Raw genomic sequence first — 25862 nt, 5'->3', positions numbered from 1 at the left:
CCCGGCCGGGAGAACAGCTGCTCCCGGCCGGGGGCGATGAGCCCCGCGGGGGAGTCCCCCGCCCTGAAGTCGAGACCCTCAGGGGAGAGAGCGGGCCCGGGCTCCGCAGGTCCCCATCGCCGTCTCCTCCCCTCCGCGTTGGGAGATGGAGTTGGGGGAGCCAGGCTCTGCGCAGTCCTTGGCCCGCCATCCTTCCTGGAGATGGAGGCGGGGTGCTTGGAGCCCCTTCAGCTCTGCCTCGTGGTGCGAGGGAAGAAGAAGTGCCCAGTATTAATTTCTCCCTATCTAAACAATCCAGTCCTCACCGCAGGGTAAGTCCGAGGCTGCCGGCCATGGAGGGTAGGAGCGGTGGCCCCGCAGCCTCGTTGCACTGAGACAATACCTAACAGCACCTTCTCCGTCCGCCAGTTCTGATGCGCTGTAGCCTCTGCTGCTGCCACGCACGCTCTCTGGTCCTCTGGCCTACTACTGAGTTAAAGGTAAGGGAGAGGACCTTTCCTTTGAAGTAATAAAGTAAGATAAAAGCTGGTCGCTGACCAACACCCATTCCTTCCTCCCCCTTCCGATTGTGTTGACTTTTTTTTTTAAATGAAAAGAGCTGTTGTTTATGGGAATTAGAAAATATGAGACAGGCAGGAAGAGCACATGGTCATTTTCCTTTAACACAGGATTCATCTTGGGCCTCCCTAATCCTACCCTGCTGGTTACAGTCATGAATTTGATTTGCAGAGAATTGGCCTTAGCCTCCCCCGATCACAGGTGTTCAGAACCAGAGTTCTGTTTTGGGTACTCATCTTTAGCTCACAACTTGCCAAGTGACTTCATTGTTGTAATCCAAAGAGACATAGGGTTTTCAAAAGTCAACAGCCTTCAAACTGAAGGCTATATTGGAACCCTGAGTTGTTTACTACTAGAGTTGTGCCTTGTGGATGGGGAGAGGCTAAGTGTTTTTCCCATGAACCAGACTTTCTCTTAAAGGAGTCAATGTCCATTTAGTAAATCTGGGCCTGAAGAGACAGTTTTGTCAAGTCCATCTTTGGGGAAACTCTCATTTTGATGGGAGAAGAATTGTTCAAAAAAGGAAGGTATCTGAGGATATAAATGCCTTTCTTTCTTTGGTGCTTGTAGACTTCAGCATTAAGCAAGTACAGAACAATATTAAAATAGCCCAGTCATTCTCTCTACCTGTGTGAAGTGAAGTGCAAAGAGTAAACAATACAAACCTTGCAGGATGACAAGTATCCGAGAGGTAGCGCAGTTTGTCTGTATCTTCAAGGACAGCAAGAAGTTCTGTGGCACCTTATAGACTAACATATTTTGGAGCATAAGCTTTCGTGGGCAAAGAAATGGGCCCATGAAAGCTTATGTTCCAAAATATCTGTTAGTCCATAAGGTGCCCCAGGACGACTTGTTGTGTTTAGACATAAACCTTGGAGAACAGGATTGCAAAATTTCTTACTACAGTAAATTCTGTGTTTTATCTGGTATTCGATCAGCCAGAACTCTCATCTCACTGGCATAGCTCCATCAAACCCCAAACCCTGATGCGACTTCTCTGACAGAGTAAGAAGTAGAGCAGAACTGAGCGCATGAGCAATGCTCTGCCCCTTGGAGGCTGGTCCACTCAGCACGTGTCCTGTGTCCCTCCATGTTACATGTGTGTGCAACTCTCCTGCCTGGTGTCTGCATCCCAGAGCTGCTCCTTGTGCAGTATGGCCATGTGCAAGCCCCACAGGTGGCTCTTCGCCATCAGGACCAACAAGGTAGTGGAATAACAGTTGAGCATGAGTCCACGCTTGGGGTTCGGGGGGAGAGGGGGAAGCTGAATTTTGTTGTTTGATGGGGATGCTGATCCCCAGTTCCCACCTATGTCTCCCCCTAGCTGATCTCTCTTAACTGGAATATTTGAACATCTGGCACCGTCCAGGTCCTGGGGTTGCTGGGTATGAAGGAATTTACTGTATCTGGTGATGCAAGATAGTGGTATGGCATAAAGAATTTGTATCAGCTTTAAGAAATTATTCACCTATGCAGTCTCTCAGTTCTTAGTGCTTCTTCTAGAAATCAGACCAGTGGTTTCGTGCAGTCTTGCTTTGGGCTCAACTTGGATTTTGGGGGAGTGGGGGGGGGCAGATATATTTAGAGAGGTTGATAAGTTCCATGAGCCAGTTACAAACATCATAACAAAATGTGGAAGCTAATTCTACAACTTGAAACTAAACCATGCATTGAAAAGTCTTAGACATTTTTACGTTTCATTAAATTGCTTTAAAGCTGATCTTTAAGGGTGCACATTTCTAGTGTGAAATAGTGAAAAGCCCCAAAATAGTGATGGGCATAACCAGCTGCGATCTGGTTAACTTATTTTTTAATTCTATTCTTTTGTAGATCTGAAGTCCAGACCCTCTGAGTTGCTGGCCCTCACTCTGTTCATTTACTTGCACTATGTGGGTGTCAAAGCACTTTCTATTAAATGACTCTGGATCCTGTATGTATAAGTAAGGAAAATCCTGATTTCTTTCCCTCCTGTACAAAAAAACAAAAACAAAACAAAACAAATTACTTTCTTTTTTTTAAATACATACATTTGACCCAGTGAATCCACTTAGATGTAAATGCCTTGGGATTTTTGGGTACAAAAATTGTCTCAACACTGATGATCCTCCAATGTGTGGATCTCAATACTCCTTTCTGGCACAGAGCTATCTGCACAGAAGCACTGTGTCTTAATATGAGTGAGGAAGTGCTCCTTGATTCCTTAGTTGTGTGACTTCAGTGGATGCATGCTTCCAAATTGTCCCAAACCCCATCACAGAGGGCTTTGTGGACAAGGTAATATAGCAAAAGGGTTTGTATTACCTGTTCTTATGGGCTGATGAGGGAATGAGGTATCTTCTGTGTCACGTGTTTGCCCATATGCATCCTGGGTTTAACCCAAAGAGGGACCATCCATGGATATAGGAGGTGCAGTTTGGACTCTTCTTAAAACAAAAACCTGGGAGTGGCTAGGGATGAGAATTGGATTTTCTAGCATACAGGCTCTGCTGTGACTTGCTAATATTACCAGTGAATGTGAGTTGGCAAGCAAGTTCTGGACTCAAATCCCCAAAAGAAGAATAGAGGAGTAAGTTTAACTTTTTTAGAAATGTGCTCAGCACTTGTTCTTTATAGACTACTTGAACACTTAAGTGTTAAAAACATCCTCCTAGATAAACTCAACATTTGTGCTATTTTTGTCTTGCTGCATTTGCTTACCTAGATTTTTATGCTTTGGTGGCCTGTTATTGCCTTAGGATGTTGCTGTCAGTATCAGAAAACTCTGGTGTCTCCGTTTCTTTTATGGGGGTATATAATTTAGCAGGACTTGGTTTAAACATCAATAGTTATACAATTTTTTTAACTAACCTCTTTTTTGGGAGTGTCTGTTTACTAAATGGTGCAGTTTTTTACAGGACTTTGAAGGGCAAACCTAAATCAAAAGCCACACAAGTTCTAACATGGGTTCACTTGAAATGGAAGAAATCTTGATACAGAAAATGCCTGTTGGCATTTTGCTCCCACCAGTTCATCTAGATGTGTGGGAATTTTTCTAAACTTCTGTAGTTCAGATATGGCCATTGCCTGTAAATCTGCTTGTCCTATAGTGGAGATCGTAGACTTGTCAGTTCCTGTGAAAGTCAAGTCAATATTTATAAGCATAGAAAAAGGTAATCTAGTTCACTTTGGGTTTTTTTGTTTTTGTTTGTTTTTAATGGTGACCAGTATCTTCAGTTACAGGTGTTAACTCACAGTGATCACCTTATTCTTTGCAGAATCAGGATTAATAGCAATTATGTTCTAGCACTGTGGTGTTCAATTGAAATTTACTCAGTCAACGTTGCCCTCTAGCTAGGTGTGCCCCTTCCTGGCAGATTACTTATGTGGTACAAGACACACTGGGGCTAGAACTTCCATGGCTGCCTGGGGCCAGAGCCACAGTGCAGTTGGAGCTGCGGCATGAGCTGCCCAGGGCCAGAGCTGCACCTCAGCTGGAGCCACCAGCGCCAGAGGAGCCACTGTTGCTATCTCGTGCTTGTCTCACCACGTGGTGGGACACGTGTGGCGGGGTGCCCCACGAGTGCAGCTCTCCTCAGCCCCATTCACCACCCTACGCTGCCCTGTTTGCCACGTGGCACACAGGGAGCATATGGGACACCATGGTTCCAGCAAATGGAAATGAGACTGCTGTTTGCTTCGTAGCTTGGCAATGAGTGTGAGGGTTAACTTGTATGTAAAAACACAAAACCAAAACAAGAACAACAACAACAAAAATCCATGCATTCTCTTCAGGCAAGTTCAAAACCAAAAATTGCTGACCTCATTCTCCTTCTGCTTACGCTCCTGCACAGCCTGCTGCTGATTTGAATTCCAATAGTTTTGCTGCGATTATCTGTATGTTTCCTCTTGATATCACTTAAGGAAGGTAATGCTTGAGAGCTCCTTCCCTAGTACACAAATGGTGTTATCAGACTAATGCATGAGATGGGAATTTCACCTCTCAAAAACAAACTGATTGTGCACTTAGTGACCTTTAGAGAGGTTTTCTCTGACACTTCTTAATTCTAGTAATATCATTTGCCATCTGCAAAAATTGCTGGACACAGTGTCCTTTTAAATTAATGCATTTCTGACCATGGCAGCCATTCTGAGAATTTTATTATATGGCATGCAGGTGTATTGGTTTCTGATACGCTGGTACCACTTGCTGGCTCAGAATTGCTTAAAGGCTCAATGCACCTGGAGGAAGCAGGCATTAGGAAGTACAGATTGAATTTCTGTAATCTGGAATGCTCATTTGGCAGCATTCCTAATCTGGCATGATTGTAGTTAGCCGGATGACCATGTTTCTCACACTCCCATAAAGTTTGTTTCCAGCCAGCAGTCCTGACTCTGTGTTCTGTATTATTGTTTAGCTGTAGCTTACCCGTAAATGTCATCTAAGAGCTCAGTAAGCAGTGGAAGTGTTGGTAATGTGTTAGACAATATCGACTGCTTGATGAGAGAGGTTCAACATGACAACACGTCTTTATCTTATGAGGGCGTGCAAGAGTTCTTTATCCTTTTGGAACACTACTTCAGGATTGAAATCTTCAGTGGGCAGGGTCTTAGACTTTTTTCAACAGGGAAGTCGTAACTTGTCCCTCCTGTCTAGTTTAAAAAAAAAAAATCCACTTATGAGCAGTCACAGAATCTTTAGCCTAACAATAGAAAGCTTTTGTTTCTAGCCCTGGTATATCATGGTATACTTAAACTTAGAAATCGCAACTCTGTCATGAGTGTGTTTTCCCTTTTTGAATTTCATCATAGCAGCTCTGGAAAGAACAATTTTGAGAACTAGAAACCAAAGTCTTCTGCCATTTGAAAACTTAGGATACCAAAATTCAGAGGAGAGAGCATTAATATCTAAAAGTCTGAGATACTGTCAGACAGAGTTATATGAAAACATGTAAGAAAATGATGTTTAAATGATTTTCAAAGTAGAGCTGTCATGTAACTTACCCTTTTGGCTTCACTGAAATGTATAAAATATTCAACTTTTTGTAAAATTACTATTTTGTTTGGTACAGTGTTCTCTCCCAGTGATATCACAACAGTGGTTAGCCTTAGGTCTTCCTCATCTTGTAAAACTTCTGTTTCTGTGCAGAAGGATATTGTAGACTCTGGTGAGATTACATGAACTGTCACAGTTAGTTCAACAACTGTCAAACATGGCAGGCTTGTGTTTAAGTAATGCATGAACTTTGGAAAGTTAAAGTGACTTTTTCTCCTTTAACACCAAGCAAAAGTGAAGAGTATGGTTAAACTTGAATATTACACTTCTAATAATCGAACATTGTAGTAATATCGGTAAATTCTTCAGAATGTTTTTGTAATTGAAGGGGGTAAAGAAATTTCTCCAGGATTTTAAAAAATTAAGTTTGTTTTTTTTTTTTAAAAAGCCGATATGAGAAAAGTTGTCCAAATCCTATATTGTGTTGAACAGCTGCTTAGATTTTGGTGTGGGTAGGAGCTACAGTGCAGGTTGATACTGTCTTAGTTTTATTTAACTAGTGAAGTTTTACAAAGTTATTATTCAGTCACAAAAATCCGTGGAGGAAAAACACCAACAACTGTTCATCTTTTGATTTTACTGCTTCTCCTTCTTTCCTTACCTAATCTGCAAGGTGTCACTCAGGCTTGGTCTAAACTAGCCAGGTAAGTCAATTGTAAATACACTCATCCCTCGCCTTACAAGCACAGTTGGTTCCCAACTTTCTGCTCGAAGGCAGAAACTTGTAAGGGGGACACTAAATTCCTATTAAATTACATGTAAAATTTCTGATTAGTTCCTAGGGCTCCCAACTGGGAGAAGGAGTGGCAGCAGGTGGCGCTGCTTTTGAAAGGTGAGTGAACCTTGGGTTGGGGAGGCTTAAAGGCTGGGGGTAGTTTAGGGCTGTGGGGAGGGAGGGTTAAAATCTGGTGGCAGGCTGAGGGGCAGGGCAGGCTGTCTCGCTGCGGGCTGGTAAGGGGGTCTGGCTGCCATGGTTTGTGGCTGTGGGGCCGGCAGGGGTCAGGCCGCTGGGGTTAGAGGCGGGGGGGAAGGGGGTCTGGCTGCGGGGCCGCGGGGGTTACAGGTGGCTGCAGAGCCATCTGGCTGGGCAGGGGGGATGTCTGGCCACGGGGGGGTACAGGCAGCCGCGGAGCGGTATGGGCGGCCACAGGAGGTCTGGCCGCAGTTTACAGGTGCTGATAGTGGTGCGGGGGGTTCCAGGCAGCTGCCAAGCAGTACAGGCGTCCGCAGGGGCGTCTGGCCATGGGGGGTTACTGGTGGCTGGGGGGCGGGTCTGGCCTCGGGGCCATGGGAGGGTCTGGTCCCGGGGCCGTGGGGGATACAGGCAGCATGGAGCATTCTGGCTGTGCTGGGGGGGAGCGGTCTGGCCTCAGGGCTGGGGGGGTCTGGCCTGGGGTGTACAAGCGGTGGAGGTGGAGGTGGGGGTCAGGCTGCGGGGCATACAGACAGCCTTGAGCTCAGGCTGCGGGGCCCGCAGGGGGGTCAGGCGGCGTGGGGGGATATAGGCTGTGGGGCCGGTAAAGCAGGTCTGACTGACACGGAGTAGGGCTGTGGGGAGGGGGTGTCAGGTGGCGGAGGGTTCTGGCCATGGGGCCAGAAGGGGCATCAGGCTGCCGCAGTTTGGGGCTGTGGGGCTGGTGGGGGCAGTCAGACTAGGGTGTTGGAGCCGGGGGGAGGAGGATAAGGCTTGTGTGAGTGGGGGAAGTTCACTTGTAGAGTGAACTAGGGTAGGTAAGTGTGTCCCTCATTTAAGCGAGTTCTAGTAAATGAAGTACTTTAACATGGGATGAGTGTATACAGTTCTCGCTATGGCAGCTGAGTAGCTAGAATCAGCTTATTTACAGTCAATTTACCTGGCCATCCTCACAGAAGGAAGTTGGAGTCTCCCATTGACCTTCCTTACTCCTTGCAATATTGAAGAGTAAAGGGGTTGCATGCAGACCCCCGGAAGAGATGTGCAAAATCGAACTATCCGGCATGTGAAATCAAACTCTGAAAGATCAACCCTGACCATAGTGTAGACTGTAGATGTACCCTAAGGTTATGGCTGCACTGCAGTTTAACATGGTATAAATTATGTCACTTAAGTTATGACTTAGCCACCTGGGTGAATGATATAACTTAAGCACTGCTGTAGACAGCAGTACATTGCTTCTCCTTCCCTCACTATATACACTTACCATGGCTTGCGGGGCTTAGATCAGGGGTTGGCAACCACGATAGTACGAAGTGCCATATTTTCCAGTTAGGTGAAAAAAAAACACCTCAAATCAAGAGCTGCAATGCACATCAATGAGAAGGTACACAATAAATAAAATCAAACCATACTTTTTTAACCCCTATTTTAAGAACAGTGCACACACATTGATTTGTAATATGATACATGTTTACTGCAGGGTGTTCACAAACTTCTTACATAGTCTATTTCCTCATGCTTTACATGTGTTTCTACCACTGCCTTCCTGACTTTTACTCCCAAACCTTCTCTCTCTCTCTCTCTCTCTCTCTGGAGGATGCTACAAGGAGTTATCCAGTGTTTTGAGATCACATACTGTTTGCTGTTTAGATATGTGGGGTGATTTTTGGGCTTGTAGATGTTTGCTGTTTATCACAAATAATCTGGAAAGCTTTTTTTTTTTACTTTGCAGTTATAGTGTTGGGAGCCATAAAGAAGTCCTTAAAGGGCTGCAGCTTGCAGACCCCTGGCCTGGAGTAATTAAACTGAAGGGAGTCATTGACTTAGAGCAGCTGTGCAGGGAGCTTATGGGGCACAGCTGTAGCTCAGTAAGATCATGAGTGTAGCCATAGCTTAAGAGTCACAGTCTCTTTCTGGTGACTAAAAAATATGGAAAAACACAGTTTTTCGGATTTGTGAAAAATCCAGGTAGGACAAGTTGTTTAGCAAATATCCACAAAATATCAGGCTTCTCTGCAGTGTCTGTTCTTTGTTCCACCATTAAAATGGACGGTTGGGTGCTATTGTAATGCAGATAAAAGTACTCATGGAGATGTCAGTTGTGGGTGGATTGGCTCTTTCAGTTAAAGTGAAGATGCATGGAGTTGTCTCCACTATGGGATGGAGCAGTGCTGCAGTGATTGCTCCAGCGGCAGTTGAGGAGTTGACAAGTTTTTTTTCCTGTTAATTCCCCACAGAGTGGACCCCATGGTAAGTAGATTTAACCTACATCAGTCTGAGTTACGCTACTAATATACTTCAAATTGCATAGCTCAGATCACCCTGCCCTATGAAAATTACAACGTGCTCTTCCCCAAAAGCCTAGCTCCAATTATAAAGCAATGTTTTTGGAAGTTTAAATAAATCAGTTTATCAAATTAAAATTAATTTTAAAATGAGTCTGAGATATTATGTGCCCTGGGGCAGGCAAAATACAGCCTGTGGGCTGGATCTGGACTGCCAGATCCAGCCCACACCACCACAATACAGCCCAGTGAGAGTCTGTCTGCCTGCCACATTCCTACTTGATGCCCAAAGTGGCCTGTTGTGGGGGCCATGTGCTTACTGTGTGCTAGTGGGGATAGGAGGGTACAACTTCACATGCTGTCCCTGCCTTCAATGACATCTCACAGCTCCAAATTGTTGGGAAGCTGGCCAATGAGAGCTGCCTGGGCTGTATTTGCAGTGGAGGTAGTACACGGAAGGCTCTTCCCCAGCGTGTGATATGCTGGAAGCATATGAGGCCCAACAGCCAGCTGCTTTGAGCAGTATGCGGGGATGTGACAGGTTGGGAGGCTGCCTGAGGATCATGCAGGGCTGCTGATCGGGAGTCACTGAAGGGGAGCTTGCTGGAGTCTGCACATGTCACCCCACTCCCTTTTGTTTACCAACTGCTTCCACCTGCACGCCCTACCTCAGGTCACAACCCAAACCCCAGTTCTTAGCTGCCGTCCGTGACAGGTGTGATTTCCTAGTCTGCGGAGCAGCAAGGAGCTGGGAACTAGGTGACAGCCTGGTTACCCTCCCCTTTCAAAGTTGAGAAACCATTCCTGTCCAGGGCAGAAGCAGCCTTGGTCAGTTCCCCAGCTCTTTAAGGGAGGGGAGCCGGGAGCCAGGCAGCAGCCTGGCTCCCAGCTCCCCATCCCTTGCGGGACCTGGGAAACTGACCAGCTTAGTTTCCCGGGTCCCCTGAGTGGCAGGGAGTTGGGAACCAAGCGGTCGCCATGTGCTGATCAGTTGCCTGGGTCCTGTAAGCAGTGGGGAGACTGAACTGACTTAGTGGGCTGGTCAGTTTCCTGCCTCCTGTAAGCCCAAGGGAGCTGGGAACCAGGATGCGGTCTGGTTCCCATCTCCCCTTGGCTTGTGTGAAAATTTGAGTTATGTGGGGGGTTGCAGGAATGCAACCGCCACATAACCTGAGGTTTTACTGTACAATGCTAAAAGTTGAAAATGAAGTAAGAATTCAGTTGACGTTAATTTTTAGGTCCTTAAAATATTGCAGGGCAGCATTTTCGAAGTTTCTGGAATAATTATATATTTTAATTAGAAAGGAAATTCCCAGACAAACTACACTGAGGTGAAGTGAAGGTCAAGCACATAAGTCAGTGATTTTTTTTTTTTTAAATTGGTTAAATGACTATAATCCATGTAACCTGTTGAACACACAAACCAGGGTGGGAACCCCTGGCCACAGTCTGCAGCTGGCCTGTGACTGGCCTGGGTCCAGCACCCAAGGCTCAGGTCTCCCCTCCCCAGCATCTAGCACAGGGCAGGGCAGAGGATTGTGGAGCTCCAAGCCTTGCGGGTCAGAGTCAGGGAAGGCAGGGCTGGATCCAGCCAATGGTCTCTTCTTGGTGAGAGCAGGAAGTGGCATCAGTGCTGCACTTCCTCCTCCTCCTCCTGGGGGAATAGCAGCACAGCACTGCCTGCACGCTTTTCCCTGCCTCTCTGATTGACCAGAATTACATCCAATCAGAGCAGCGGTAGCAGAGAAGTGGCATGTCTGGGAGCTCTGGGGGGAAAGCCTCACCAGACAGTGCTTCTGCTTGCTGCTGTTCCCCCAGTTGGGGGGGGAGGTGGTGCTTGTAGGTAAGTACTCACCCTCCCCCACACCCAAAATCCATACAGTTCCTGCAACCCCCCTGCTCAGACTTGTCCCCGCCGCTTGCTCCTGCTCCTCTTCTGTCCAGACAGCCCCATCCCCATTCTGCTTCTGCACCCTACCCCAGCCCCCTTTTTCCCTGACCCACCATCTTCCCAGCAGCCCCCCCACACACACTCTGAGCCCCCCATCTTGTTGGTACCAACACCAAGACTTGAAAAGAGTCTGGCCTGGGGAAACCTCAGGCCCCCCCACCCACTTCCCTGTCCATGGGGCTGGAGTGTGAGGGAAGTGAGGTGTCTCAGTTGGGGCCATATCAATGAGATTTTGTTTTGTTTTTGGTGTCTCACTTTTATGTAGCCCCCACTCGTGTGTGTGGATCAGTGGCCCCTGACCCAATAAAGATTCCCTGCTCCTGACTTAACCCAATTAAAGAATGTCTGCTAAAAGGTGTTGCACAATTTTAACAAAACCACCTTACAGTGATGTCAAGTTAATAGGTGTGAAAGCTGTATCAAATCAGAGTCCCTACTACTGTGTCATGACAGAACAAAATGGGTGTACTTGGTATCCAGGTTAAAGTTTAAAAATAAAAAAAAAAAAAAGGGTTTCAGAACTGATGTATTTTTTACTCAGTGTCACCTGGCTTCCAGACATGCTCATGTGGAGATACAACTGCAGAAAACTTTACATGTGCCTTCCTTCCAGTTTTTCCAGGAGAGGGGAGGGGCTATATTCACACACATGAGGTTAGGACCCACCTCATACACACACCCTTCAGATTTTTCTGAGGAAGGCCTGGTTTCTGTATAGTGAATGTGGTTTCATGATGCTGCAGTTGGCTGCTGCCTGAGGGGTCCCCCTGTTTCAAAGATCAGAGGGGTAGCTGTGTTAGTCTGGATCTGTAGAGCAACGAAGGGTCCTGTGGCACCTTATAGACTAACAGAAAAGTTTAGAGCATGAGCTTTCGTGAGTTAACTCACTTCTTCAGATGCTGGATGCATACCAGAACAGACTCTGGTATGGCTGTGGTCTGAAGAAGTGGGTCTGTCCCACGAAAGCTCACCTAATAAATTATTTTGTTAGTTTTTAAAGTGCTACTTGACTGCTTTTTGTTTCAAAGAGGTTTGCACTCTGAAATAATACAACTTCTATCTAGTTGTTACATAAGTATTTTCTATGTGTAGTCATTATGCTACTTGCCTGTCACTCTTCAGCATGGCAGGATCTTATGAGGGTGGGAATGGGGCAGAGACAGACATTTATTCCTTTGTACATAAGGAGAGCTACCTGCAAGCAGCTTGGTGATTTCTAAAAATTGGTGTGCTATGTAAAGCCCAGTCTTGACTTTCAGAAAGCCCTATTGAGTTTTGAGCCATACCCTTTAGACAAATGTAACTCTTAATCTCTGATGCAACTTCATTGAAACACTCAACTCACTATTTAACAGTAGAAATTGTTGACATCAGTTGGAAGCTGTTGACATGCTCAGAAGTTATACCAAATAAAGACTTGATTGTCATTTACAAATTAGTGGAATATGTTATCAAATGTTTTGTTTACATGTAAAGTCCATCAGTCCAATGTTGTATGTTCAATGCAGCCATAATTACTACTGGAAAATCCTAAAAAACAATTTTTGGAGTGGTGAAAGGCGTTGGCCCCTTATGTGCTGTTTCTACAAGAATGGCGATAAATAAGCCATCTTTTTGCACCTTTGACTAAATTAAATGCTGCATTTTCTGACTTGTGCACTTTGATGCCATGATGTTCTTGGTAGAAAGAAATGCGAAAACAGTGAACATCTACTCAGTACGTTATTCAGGTGGATACTTAGTATATATTTAGGTAGATAAATTCTACACTACACAGAATAATAGTGAAATATTTGAGGTGTGTTCTAAATGTGTGTCCTATGCTTGGTGTTAAGTAGCTAACATAATACCTATGCACATGCATGTTCCATATACTGTGGAATATTTCTGTGCATAAACAGACTGGAGCTTTTCAAACCAAATTCCTTCAAATTTTAAGGAAAATATTTCAATGTGGTACATACATGAAACCATTAAAGGTGATCAGAATTAAGTGGTGCTGAATATTTTGCCGTGCAGCCGGAATGTTAGAGCCTGTATGTTTGAACCTTAAACCAAATTATTCTTGCCTTGGCTTTTATAGAATACATATAAGGAATACGGTACAGGGGTTGAACAACAAAAACATGAATGACAGAATATTTTAGTTTATAAACAGCATTGTGTGCTGACTAGTGATAGCATGCTAGAGGTCAGTTGTCTCCTTGTAAATGATGTGTTAAATCAAATCTGATACTTCCCTGAAATCAGTTTTATGTCAAGCTAGTATGAAATTGTAAGTCCTTTTAAGAAACTGAGGACATGGCTCACATTCAAACATTAGATTTAAAACTAGTCTCTGCTGGAGGTGTTGTTACTTTTTTCCTTTCACTCCCTTCCTGCCCCCAATGTAGTTTGCAAGTGCTGAAAAGGTTCACTTAAGTCCTACCCATTAAAGTAAACCCCCATGCCATCATGCATTGTTTGCATATTTGGGTGCATATGTTAAGATTAAAGAACACTGCAGATACCTATGAAGTCCTAAATAGGTTGTAGAACCTATAACCTATACCCACATTTTTTTGCTCTATCTTGACTTAATTTGGGTGCAGACAGAGACACATATATTTCATGTTCTTGGGGCAGCTCGCACTGCCTGAGAACAAACTGCTGAAGTTGAATATTGTTTTCTCTTCACTATCCTCCAGAGTACTTGAATTTTGATAAACTGCTATGACACCAAAAAGAAGCAAAGCTTACATAAATTTATAAGAGATCTCTGCAGCTTTTGGGTTTATGGATGCCACATAATCAGTGTATGCATAATTAAAAGGAACACATAGCTCAAAGTGCTCATTAACTCTCATACCTCAAATGACTTGACCAGTGGTGACTTAAAAAACTTAGTGACAGAGTAAGCTTGGCAGCGTTAGAAATGGCCTTTCTTTTAAAAGTAAGGCTGTTTATGCTCCTGTAAGAGCAGGTCTACAGTAAAGCGGAAGATCAAATTAAGGTACGCAACTCCAGCTATGCTGATTATGTAGCTGAAGTGCACATGCTTTCATTCGGGCTTCTGTGACATCTCCCAGTGATTTTTCCCTTATTCTAATGCATGACAGGAGTTCTGATTTAGGTGCCCTATGAGTTCGATTTAGCCTGTCCTGGGGCGGTAAGGAAAACTCTGGAAGATTGCCAGCGGTAATATTGATCTTCCTGGGAGTGTAGACTTAGCCTAAGTGTTCTTATTTTGGCTGTGCCCTACTTGTGCCACATCATGTTTGAATCATTCTTTGCTCTTCTCTAGATTTACTAAATCTCTGCATTCCCCTCGTGTCCTAAGTTAGTGTTTCTCAGACTGGGGTCTAGGTCCCTAGAGAGTCCAGGGGTCTTGCTGATCAATTCCCCATCCACGAATGCTTAAAGTCTGGCTGCGTAGTGGGGTGAAGGCAGCTTTGTACCTGCCCTGACTCCGCATGTCTCCAGAAGCAGCTCGCATGTTCCTGTGGTCCCTGGGCAAAATGGGGGGGGTCTTCGCATACTGCCCCCCGCCCCAAGTACTGGTTCTGCATCTCCAGTTGGCTAGTGACTGCAGCCAGTAGGAGCAGTGTGGGTGGTGCCCATTGACCCCTGTTCAGGAGCCACTGCCAGGGGCATGTGTTGCATTCATTTTATGGAACCACAGGAGATAAACACTGTCTGGCAAGAGCCTGTACCTGCATCCCCTTCATATACACCAACCCCTGCCCCAGTCTGGAGCTTGCACCCTGCTCTCCCTCGTGCATCCACACTCCCTCCTGGAGCCTACATCCCACTCTGCATCTCAGATACCAGTCCCAGTCTGGTGGGGGTGGGGCTTTGGAAAGGGGTGTGACAGGGACTTGGCCTTGGAAGGGAGCAGAGAATGGGCCAAGCAGGGGGAGGTGGAGTTCAGGTATCCCTGGAAAAAATTAAATGAAAATGAAGGTCCTTGGGTTTCTGTAGTTTGAGAACTGTTGCCCTAAGCACATCAGATCCTTAACAGCAGTAATGGTCATGCATCCAGTTCATAATCTCAGAGGCTGAAATGACTTTTGACTGATATGTAACAGAGAGGTAGCCATGTAAGTCTGTACTCTAGCAGAAGTGCAGCACTTTTGACTGATATATTAGGCTTCTTACTTAAATGTAGCGGTGCATTGCAGTAAAATGTTCATAAGAATAGTAAAGTCTTCCTTTAGCTTTATAAGGCTGAAATGAGAGGATGGGTGCTGGTTCCTGGTCTGTCACAACCCTTCAGGAAAGCCAGTGTACCCAGCCCTCTGACAAGAATTCCTTAGTAGATGACATGTGCTGGCATAGCAGTTTCATTTTCTACATCAGTGCTTCCTGATCTAGGTGACTGTTGGTGTTTTGTTTTTGACAGAGAAAGGCCCAGTACACATCTTAGAGGCTCATGTCAGCTAAAGATCGGATCTGTATTACACCAGGTATTAGCCATGACCTAGCTAATGTTCAGGTTTTTGGTTTCCAACCATACAGTTTGTGTCTTTTTTGCCTCCCCTCTGCCTCCCTCAGGCTCTGGGAGGGAGGGCCAGAAATGAGGGCTGGGAGGGGGTTGCTGGGTATCAGGATGATGGGGATGCAGAGTTTGGGCAGGAGGAAGGGTGCCAGAGGGATCTAGGGGTGTGGGGTCTGAGCAGGATGGCAGGTGCTGAAGTTCCCTGAAGTGCAGGGTCTGAGTGGAAGGGTGAAGGAGGGGCTGGGAGTGGAGTTCTTACCTGATGCAACTCCCTGTCGTTGTTGAGTAATTACATCAAAATGAACAAAAATCAGTGGATGATATTGTCCCATCAACAATATTAAACTGCCATGAGTGCAGTCAGGTACCAATACTAAAGTTTACTTTTGTTTTTTATCAGAAGAAAGTAATACTGTACCTGAGACAGGTTCTTTCTGCTGGGAATGCTCTTGCTTAATTTTTCTATTGAATTTGGGTAGAAGGACAAACTTTAAGCTATCACTTGCAGTGTTTGTCACTTCACATTTATTTTAAACTGAATGGATAGACAGGCCTTATTTATGAATTTGGTTTTGGTTGTTCCTTATAACCTTTAGATATACATGATGTACTTCAATTGAGAGCATAGCTCAGTAAAGGTGTCTCATGATATCAAGGCTAATCTGAAGAGTGGTGATGCACTTGTGATCCTCCTTCACCTTTGCTAATGCTAATTAACCAAAACACTTTTGTTTTTACAGTTTGCATACACGTAGAAATTCTACCAGAATTTAAAACCATTTGCTCTGTGGTTCCTTTGAAACACTCTAGTTTACATAATGCAAAGAAACTGTGAGTGAAGCAAATAGACTTAGCAGAACAGTTTTTGAGGTCTTGTGAATAGTGAGTGACCACAGAAATACAGTTGGGGGTTGATTTTTATTTTTTTTATTCAGTATGTTGTGGTATTTCATGCTTTAAATTAATGAGAACTAAGTAATATTTGGCAAGTTACTTGATTAATTATTCTTACTGTATTCCTTAAGTTTGCTAGATCTGTTCCCTTTGCTTTTTTCTCTTTTTCCCTGTCATGTAATGGGAAAGAAATGCCACATTTGTCATCCTCAGTGTTGTCCTTTCTTCCTTTATCTGTCACCCCTGTACTCCTTCCAGTTCTCTCCTTCCCAAGCCTTTCCACTGCAATTCTCTTTTCTAATTTCTTCTGCCACTCTCTTCCTTTCTCCCACCTGCACACTCTCCCTACCCAGGCATCCAGACGTAGGGTTTGGGAACTTTACTTGATGCCTAATAACAAACAAACTAAACCAATTATTGACAGAAAGCTAAAAGAGATGGATTGTAGACCGTTTCTGTGGAGTAATATTCATGTAAAAAGCCATCTCCCCTCTAGCTGTTGGGGAAAATGGGCTGTATCTGAACCTGGGTTGGGAGCTTCATCTTTTAAGTAATAAGGGGCCAAATTGTGGCTCCACTTACTTCTGTACTAGAATGGTAGACTCTTCAATGGTGTTGCCTTATCCCATGCTTGAAAACATTGAGGGAAGTCTTGACTAATGTTAAAATACTGTAAACCATGTCTTACCGTAGAAAGTTACACCAAACTATGTAATGCCCCTTCCTGGTGTATCCATTAATAAGCACTGAATTTTACAAAGAAGAACCACAGCTTCAAAGTGGACTCTTGAGTTGGTCCGACCCTTCGCAGAGCTGACACTTAGGTCCAGTGTTTATTACCATGATTATGCGATGCTTGTCTGAAACAAACACAAAAAAACCTAATTGCATGGAGACACACATCCTCAAAACTAGCTATTGGTGCTGTTTCCAAACTGTCTCCTTGGAATTGGAGGTAAGTAGTAGACCTGGGTGGGAAATAGTTTTTTGTTTGTTTGTTTTTAATGTCAGATGGGGAGTGAAACCCAGCAAAACAGAGTATAATTAATTCCTATATTAAGTTGCAGTCCTTCATTGTTTTTGTTTGGGAAAGAACCTCTTAAATAACCCAATATCATCTAATGTCGATATAGTTGTCCTCTTTAGGAAACATACATGGGTTATTTGCTCTCTAAGGCAAAGAAAAGTATAGAACTGGAACCAGGACCTAGGGATGAGTTGAGATGGGGGAGGTAGAGTGTAAATGGCTACTTTGTGATCCTTTCCTATCCAGGTGTTGCATCCTGACAATGTAACCATCTCAATCTGGCCTGGTAGCTCCTTGGGGCTGAAACATACCTGAAACAGGTGCATGAAGGAGTACGTAGATGTGGGATGAGTGAATGTAACTAAGAGAAGGAGGAATTGAGGAGACAAGATAGGCTTTTTACAATGTACAGATAATTTTTGTGGTTGTAGAAATGTAAGAGAGAAATATGGATGAAACGCACAGTTGTGCCTGTGGTTAAAGGATGGCATTCCTCTGGTGTCAGAGGTCAGCATCTGGCTGGCTGATTAACCCTATGTACCATATTTGAGAAGAGACCTGGGTTAATCATCTGTAAATTGAACAGCAGGAAATGGAGACAGGGAGCTAGCCAGCAGGGCCTGGAACTACTGTTGGAAGGAATTGCTCCAGGGAACAAAATGGACAGAAGGAAGAATGAGAAGTCCTATTATCACAAAGATTCTTAGGTAAAAGTTCAGGAACTTACAGGCTTGAGGGACAGACTTAGAAGTTTTGTTTTTGTTTTTGTTGAGATTTTGAAATAAAAGAATCTGCAAGAACTGATCCTGGTGGAGATGACCTCCTTGGGACTCTGTGAGAAGGTTCACAGGGAGGGTGCTGACCATAATAAGCCTGGGTCCATCCAGAAAAGAAGGCTATAAGATAGATCTCAATCATCTAGTAAAAGAGGTATAAAGAGAGAACACAAAAGATTTTCTTCCTGTTTGTTCTAATGTCTTAAAAATATTAACTAAAAAAAAAAACTAACCTAGGATTTTTAGTTACCATTGTCAAAAGTACAGCTGTCTTGTCCTTTAAATTACATGGCCATGGCAGTTTATTCCCTACTTTATGTTGTTTGGTAGGAGTACTTCTTTGGGTAATGGCTATAGCTAATATCTTATCTCTAACTGATCAGAAAGTGGATATAGAAACTAAAGTTTTTTGATGGCAATGACAAATTTTCCCTCTAATCTTTTCTATCCATGTGCAGAATAAAAATTTTGTGTGTCGTCAGGTATGTGTGAATGTGCACCACCAAGAGAAACAGAATGAGCTGTAGGTAGTCTGCTACTCAGCTGAGTGAAGTTTGAATTTCTTCTGAGCTGAAACACAAGCGCACAGTTTACAGTGAACTCTGGCAGTGGCTGTGAATGCAGTCAAAAAATCCATTTTAAGTATTATGAATTTAGTGGTTAGTTGATACTGTAAACACTTTCTTAAAATTTACCTTTGCTGTGAACAAGTTAACTCTAAGCGTCAACAGGTCCAAAAGTAATGGTTGATTTGGTGGAATTTTTAAGGCAGATACTCAGATTTCTAAAATTAGTCCCTAGCGGATTTATGCCAAGTGTACTCTTTCTTGAAATAATTGTAGAGGTATTTGTCCTTTTCTCTGTGTGTGTGTGTGTATGGTACTGTGTCTGAAGCCTTCAATAATATATTAGAGAAATAGTTAAAATGAACAGTGTAGTTCTGAATTAATGGAAGAGCATCTCAACTTTAGATCGCAAGCAGGTATTTCAGGGGGCTCCGAATTTTGAAGAGAAGGCAGTGTAATTTCCTTTCCTACACATCCATTAACGTGTAAAGGTGCACTGTCGTGCTTAAACTGTTATGTCAGGTGGTGTTTTGGTAACAATCATGACTATGTCAATGTCAGTTTTCTCTGTTTTTGGGTGTTCATTTTTGGTACTTTTTTTTGAAACCAAACTCCATTTATTGGTTGCTGTTCTCTGTGCCATTATTTATGGTAGGGGTGAAGATCCTATAGCCCTGGCCTCAGCTTGTCTGGATCTGGTCTGCGAGGCTCAGACCCCTCCCCCATGTACCTGCAGTGGGGAACCCAGGCTGGCTTGCCAACTTTCCACCCCGCAAGGATGGTGTTCTTACTCCAGCTGCCTACTGCCTGTTCCTGTACCTTCCCTCCCACGCATACCCCCATCCTGCTCCGTGGCAGTCCCCTTCTGCACATTGAACCCTGATCTCCCCTCATTTTTGGACCCACCCCAGGTCCCTCAAGAGCTTATCTGACCTAGGGGGAAGTCCTGAACCTCGGTCCGCCCTTCTTCACCCCCAGCCATTTGGGCTGGAGCATGGGAGATTGAAGTGTCTCAGTTGGGCCATAGCAGTGAGGGTTTTTTCCCCCTCTCACTTTTATGTGGCCGCCCAACCCAAGGAAGGGTCCCAACCCCAATTTATGGTCTATGACTGGGAGGAATAATTGCCCATGTGAGTTTGGATAGGGTGCGTTCATTTCAGCAGTGTTTTAGGTTTGCTTTGTGTGTAACATGCAACTTTTTTACCACACTTTATCAGTATGCCGTAGAGTAAATTATTAAAGACTTGTCTTGACAATGTAAAGAAGCTTCTAGCACATACAATATAATAAAGCAGCAGTAAATAAAAATCACAACGTAGGCATTTATTTAAATGTCCTATTTCTTACAATAGTCTGAAACATTCAGCATACTTGGCATTTAGTTAAGTGACACTGGTCTGTTAAATACCCAGCTTCATTTATTGCAATTATTTACTGCTTCATGTTGAAAATAAAATGGTACAGCCAATGCTATGGGCTTGTCTTAAACAGCAACGTTTAGCTTGTTAGTTTACTCAGTGAGGTTGGATTAGCAACCAGTGATTGTAACTTGTATTATCTTCATTTAGCTTGTGTGAAGCTCAGTAGCACTTAAGCTTGAAACCATAATACTGCTAAGTCACTGTTTCTTAAACGTTTTGAGACCACACAACACCAAACAATAATATTTTTATGCAGAAAACATTCTTTAATTAAAAAAAAATGGCAACATATATAGCAAACCAAAATGAAGTAATTTAATCAAGTATCTAGCAATGAAGAAATAACATTGTGTTTGGTTTTAATAACAGAAAACATATGCCATCAGTGTATTTTTCCAAATGGTCATAGCACACCTGCAAGTTGTACACAGAACACCAGTGTTCCGCAGAGCATACTTTAAGAAACACTGATCTAGCAAGCTTGAGTTTAAAATGCCATGTAAGTTAGAAATCTTATGTGTGGATGAGACTGAAAACTTTAGGGAGCAAAACTTGAGTTATACCTTAAGCTAATTTTCCATAAAGACAGTCTGTGTATTGTTTATTTAAAATGTAAGCATAATGGGAAAAGGATTTAACATTACATGAATTAGTTTTCTTTAGGAATAGTTGAAAGTGAGTAGGTGGTTATGAAACTTGGAATTTTATTAAGTATTGATCAAGTACTGTTCTTAATGAAGACTTATATGAAGCATGAAGTTTGCTAACACTTAAATTTTTCTTTATTCATTGTGCCAGATACTAGCATATACATAGTGAATACTTTTGAAACCTACTGAATCTGCTTTGAGAACTCTAGAAAAAAGTTAGTTCTAAATATTTTTGTGCTGCACAAAATACTTGTAGGAGTTATGTACATTAATTGGATTAGAATAAAATTTAATTTGTACTGACTTTCTGGGGAAGTGATAAATCCACTCTCCTTTGGAATTGGATATCTCTCAGCATTCATTTTCTGTATAACTACAAAAGTAGCTTCCATTAGTGAGATATTGAGACTGGAGTACTCTGTGGCTGTGGTACACTACGGTACTCTGTTGACAGAAGTCACTGTCGGAAGTGATTTCCCAACAAAACTTCTGTCAACAGAGTGCAGCCACACACAAAAGCCAATCAGAAGAGCACTCCGCTCTGTCAACAGAGCAGTCGGACTGACCAGCTGCTCTTTCAACAAAACAGACACCTGAAAGCGCAGGAGACAGGGCTTCCCATTGTTCTGGATGCCCTGTCTATCGAGAAAAGGCCCTTCAGAGCATCCACACAGCTGTTTTGTCGACACAGTCCGTCGACAGCAGAGTTATGTCTCAGGGCTGAGAGGCAGAATGCTGCCAGTAAAAGTACTGAGTTTTGTCAACAACCTGTTGACAAAACACGTTTGGTGTGTGGATGTTCCATCAGTTTTGCTAACAAAACCAGGGTTTTGTCAGCAAAACTTGCTAGTGTAATTGCAGCCTTTGAGTTTAGAGCTGCTTGTGGTAATCACTTAAATTGTAGCCATTGCACAAATTGTTACTACTGCTTGAGATTTGTTCATGAATCTTGAGCCTGTGTTTGACTTATACTAACTATATATTGTTAAACAGACAAAGCCAATGTGGTCTTTGGAGGAAAAATAAAATTATATTCTTAGAGAATGGATAGCATTCTGCCCATGGGCCCCATACCACCTATCAGGATTCTGTGTGTGACCCATGAAACATTTTGTTTGTCATTGCCTGTGCATATGATTGGCAGAGGTGATTTATATCTGTATAGGTGGTTTTCTTTCTTTCCCACAGGTATTACTAAAGTAACACATAAAGCAAGGGCATGTGAAGGGAGGTGCATGTTCATTGCATGCAGTGTTGACTGTAAGACCTGTGCATTCTGTTTGCATTCATTTAAAGCATTTGTGTGGTTCAGTCGGCACACCCTGCAAAGCACAGTTAGCAAAACTACTCTGTCCTGGTAGACCATCTTTGTTACAACAATCTTGTGGCCCGTTGAGATGGAGGACCACTCATGGTGCCTACTCACTGGTGGTGTTGCCTGTAAGATGAGCACTTGAGCAGCTACCCAGGAGAGATTCTGGTGCCACCAAGCTGATCAGCAGAGTGCCCACAGCAGGCAGCATGTGTTTCTGCTGATGGTGCACATCCACACATGCCTTGGTACACAAGACAAAATTTATTCCACCCCCAAGAATGGAAATAATTAGAGGGAAACACTGCTCACTAGTCTAGATTACCCACTGCTGTTCTGGAGAGGTGGCCAGAATGTTTTATGGCTAGAATGTTTCTTAAAATAACAGTTCCTTAGCATGGCCATCTTTTAAAAAATATGTGTTTCAGTGTAATAAAAAGTGAAGGCACTTAAAATTCTTTTTTTTTTTTCTTCTTTAAGGTTTGGACCCCATGGAATCCCTGTGACCATATTTCCTAAAAGGGAGTACAAGGATAAACCTGAAGCCATGCAGCTACAAAGTAAACCATTCCAAGATGACACCCAGTTTAAGTGTGAAGCCAGTGGTGCAGTCCCTGATGACTCTTCGTCTCCCATTCAGTCATCAGAACCTAGCCTCGCTAAAAGCCTATGGACTTCTAAACCACCTCCCCTCTTCCATGAGGGAGCGCCATATCCTCCTCCTTTGTTTATCAGGGACACATATAACCAATCAATACCTCAGCCTCCACCCCGAAAAATTAAGCGGCCCAAGCGGAAAATGTACAGGGAGGAACCCACTTCTATTATGAATGCTATCAAATTACGACCCAGGCAGGTCTTATGTGACAAATGTAAAAACAGTGTTGTTGCAGAAAAAAAAGAAATTAAAAAAAGTGGCAATGCAAGTGACTGCTCAAAATATGAGGATCACAAAAAGCGAAGAAATGAGAGTGTGACTACTGTGAATAAAAAACTTAAAACTGACCACAAAGTAGATGGAAAAAGCCAAAATGAAAGCCAGAAAAGGCATGCTGTGGTCAAAGTTTCAAATGTTGCCCATAGTAGAAGCAAAGTAGTTAAAGTTTCTGCCCAAGCAAACACTTCAAAAGCTCAGTTAAGTACTAAGAAAGTTCTCCAGAGCAAAAACATGGATCATGCAAAAGCTCGGGAAGTTTTGAAAATGGCCAAAGAGAAGGCACACAAGAAACAGAGTGCAACTTCCACTTCCAAAAATGCACATTCAAAGGTCCACTTCACACGGCGTCTTCAGAACACCAGCTCAGGTTCCCTCCCACCCCGATTGCGTTTAAAACCACAAAGGTACCGAAATGAAGAAAATGACTCCTCTCTCAAGACAGGACTTGAGAAAATACGGAGTGGCAAGATAGCAACTAAACCACAGTCTCGCTGCTCCTCCACCCGCTCAGCAGGTGAGGCCCCTTCAGAAAATCAGAGCCCCTCAAAAAGCCCTGAAGAGGCCAGCAGTGAGGTTCAGGACACAAGTGAAGTGCATGTAACTGTTGATCAGGATGAACACCAGACACTGGGCAAGAGAGGCAGCAAAAGCAATATAACAGTTTACATGACCCTTAATCAAAAGAAATCTGACTCTTCCAGTGCATCAGTGTGTAGTAGTGATAGCACAGATGATTTGAAATCCACCAACTCTGAGTGTAGTTCTACTGAAAGTTTTGATTTTCCTCCAGGCAGCATGCATGCACCTTCCTCCTCTTCTTCCTCCTCTTCAAAGGAAGAGAAAAAGCTCAGTAATTCCGTGAAAATGAAAGTCTTTTCCAAAAACGTCTCTAAATGTGTCACACCAGATGGCAGGACCATATGTGTAGGTGACATTGTTTGGGCCAAGATTTATGGCTTCCCTTGGTGGCCAGCCCGTATTCTTACTATAACTGTGAGCCGGAAAGATAATGGCCTTTTAGTTCGACAGGAGGCCCGCATTTCATGGTTTGGGTCCCCAACAACATCTTTTCTTGCTCTTTCACAACTGTCCCCCTTTTTAGAAAACTTTCAGTCGCGCTTTAATAAGAAGAGAAAGGGCCTTTACCGCAAGGCCATAACAGAGGCAGCGAAGGCTGCTAAGCAGCTGACTCCTGAGGTTCGGGCCCTACTGACTCAGTTTGAAACGTGAACGTGGAAAGTAAGGTAGGCAAGAATTTGGAAGCTCCTCAAAATTTATAGCCTAGCTAGAGAACTACCATGATGGACTTGGCCAATTCAAAACATTGCACTCAGTTGGCTGCTCTTTTTATACTAAAATTGTTCTGATTTGTAGCAGTTTCTTAAAAGTTAAACTAAACAAATTGAACATGCAATCAAAATTAATCTAAAATAAGAACACCAGTATTTTTCAAGTGAGTATCTTTTTTTAAATTAAAAATTCCTCAAATATCCCATGCATAGGAGCCATAGCCTCAGCTGAAAGGCAGTTTATTTGCAGGGAATTTTTAGTAGTTTCTAGTTGGTATGTACCTAGTCACTATGTGGCAAAGGGTAAACAAAGGATGGAAGTAATAGCTGTGACCTGGGCAGCCCACTGGGGACGTGCAGAAGCTTACGCCCTATTTATATTGGCCTTTAAACCTTGTTTCAAAACTTCTGCATTAAGTAGCTTCTATACATATAGATATTCAGTATGAATGGGGCCAAAGTGAGTTTGGACTGTATTTAAAAAAAACTGCTTGGTTCCATCCACACTGACCCGTTTAAATCATGTTGGAAATCAATTTAATTAAACCCTTTAAACAGAGTTTAAAGACCAGATTAAATGGGCCTTGTGGACCACGTTTTTTCCCCCAGACACTCAGCCGTTCTATGCACACAGGGGCACAAGTATGACACTTCAGGGTCTGACAAGCCTGTTGCCCAAAGGCGAAGCTGAAAAGTTACTCAGTATTTTGGGATCAAGGGCTGTTAATGCTGCATAGGTGTGAATCATAACTTCCTGTCTTTCTTCCACTGAAAAGTCTTCCAGGCAACTTGCCTGGGAGTTTAGAGCAAGAGAGGTTTTGTTTGAATGTGTAAATATTTGATTGCTAAAATAGTCAGTCAGATTTTCTTCTGACTGTTTATTCCTAAATTCTTAGGATACGTCCTAGTAAATTACACTTTGTGAATTGTCAGATGTGTAATTGTTGCATTTTGGATGTACCTAACTTCATTTTTTTAATATTTCCGTTTTAAGGTATCTGTTTGCAGGTCAGAAAATGAGAATATGTAATTGTGTAATGCTCTGAAATGTACAAAAATTGTAAATAAAATTGACTAAATCTGAATTACTTGTGTGTGTTTCTCAAAAAGCTTTGAAAATTTTTAGGTGTTAGTTTTTGTGTACGAGATACTTAGAGGAGTCACCCCCTTTAAAATATAAATTTTCTCTTTTAGCACTTTAAAAAGATCATTTGCTGTAAAGTACTGTTGGTTTCTAATTTTGAGACTAAGGATTCATCTATTTAACCCAAAACTGGCTCTTGTCTGAAATAAAGCTTGTCAAATTATTTCTCCAGAAATTCAGTTCTTTCATAGATTTTGAATAAAGACAGAAAACATGACCTATACAGTAGAGAAATGTTTTCAATCACCATTTTTTCCATCTGTCAAAAGCTAATCAAATGCATTCTCCACTATTCTTAGCTACTCTTGCATGTGTGTTGCTCAGTTTTGGGCACTTTCATGCAGTTGATTTACACTTTTCTTTCCTAATTTTGGTCTATACCTGACCATTTGAATTAATATCTTTTTTTTTCCTGTTCAAGCTTTGCACAGTCTTGTGAAAAATTTGGCTGTCTTCATTCCAAAACAGTTCCTACCCCAAGTTTTCTGTTTTGCCCATATAAGCAAAGCAGAGATGAGGAATACAGATTTAAACATGAATTAAATATAGTTGTAAAACTAAAATACAGAGAGCTAGGTTTTAGTGATTGAACCCGTTAAAGATTTTTTATAGTGATTCAGTTTTAGA

The 25862-nt window shown here is 43.0% G+C and overlaps 1 protein-coding gene across 5 annotated transcripts in view; it reads left to right on the top strand.

Moving 5' to 3' along the window:
* Positions 1 to 25862, top strand: part of PWWP2A (PWWP domain containing 2A) — a 46249-nt gene that overhangs the window by 1097 nt on the left and 19290 nt on the right. For 2 of the 5 annotated variants that reach the window (XM_075009374.1, XM_075009373.1), the window contains exon 2: positions 22346 to 23316. In XM_075009374.1, the coding sequence (XP_074865475.1) occupies positions 22346 to 23316 (971 nt within the window). Of the gene's footprint in view, positions 1 to 410; positions 480 to 22345; positions 25177 to 25862 lie in introns of those variants that run through there. The other 3 variants (XM_075009375.1, XM_075009371.1, XM_075009370.1) reach the window with 3 other exon arrangements.

Source organism: Carettochelys insculpta, chromosome 15 (assembly GCF_033958435.1).
Source record: "Carettochelys insculpta isolate YL-2023 chromosome 15, ASM3395843v1, whole genome shotgun sequence".
Lineage (NCBI taxonomy): Eukaryota > Metazoa > Chordata > Testudines > Carettochelyidae > Carettochelys > Carettochelys insculpta.
This window is presented reverse-complemented; position numbering and strand designations above follow the sequence as displayed.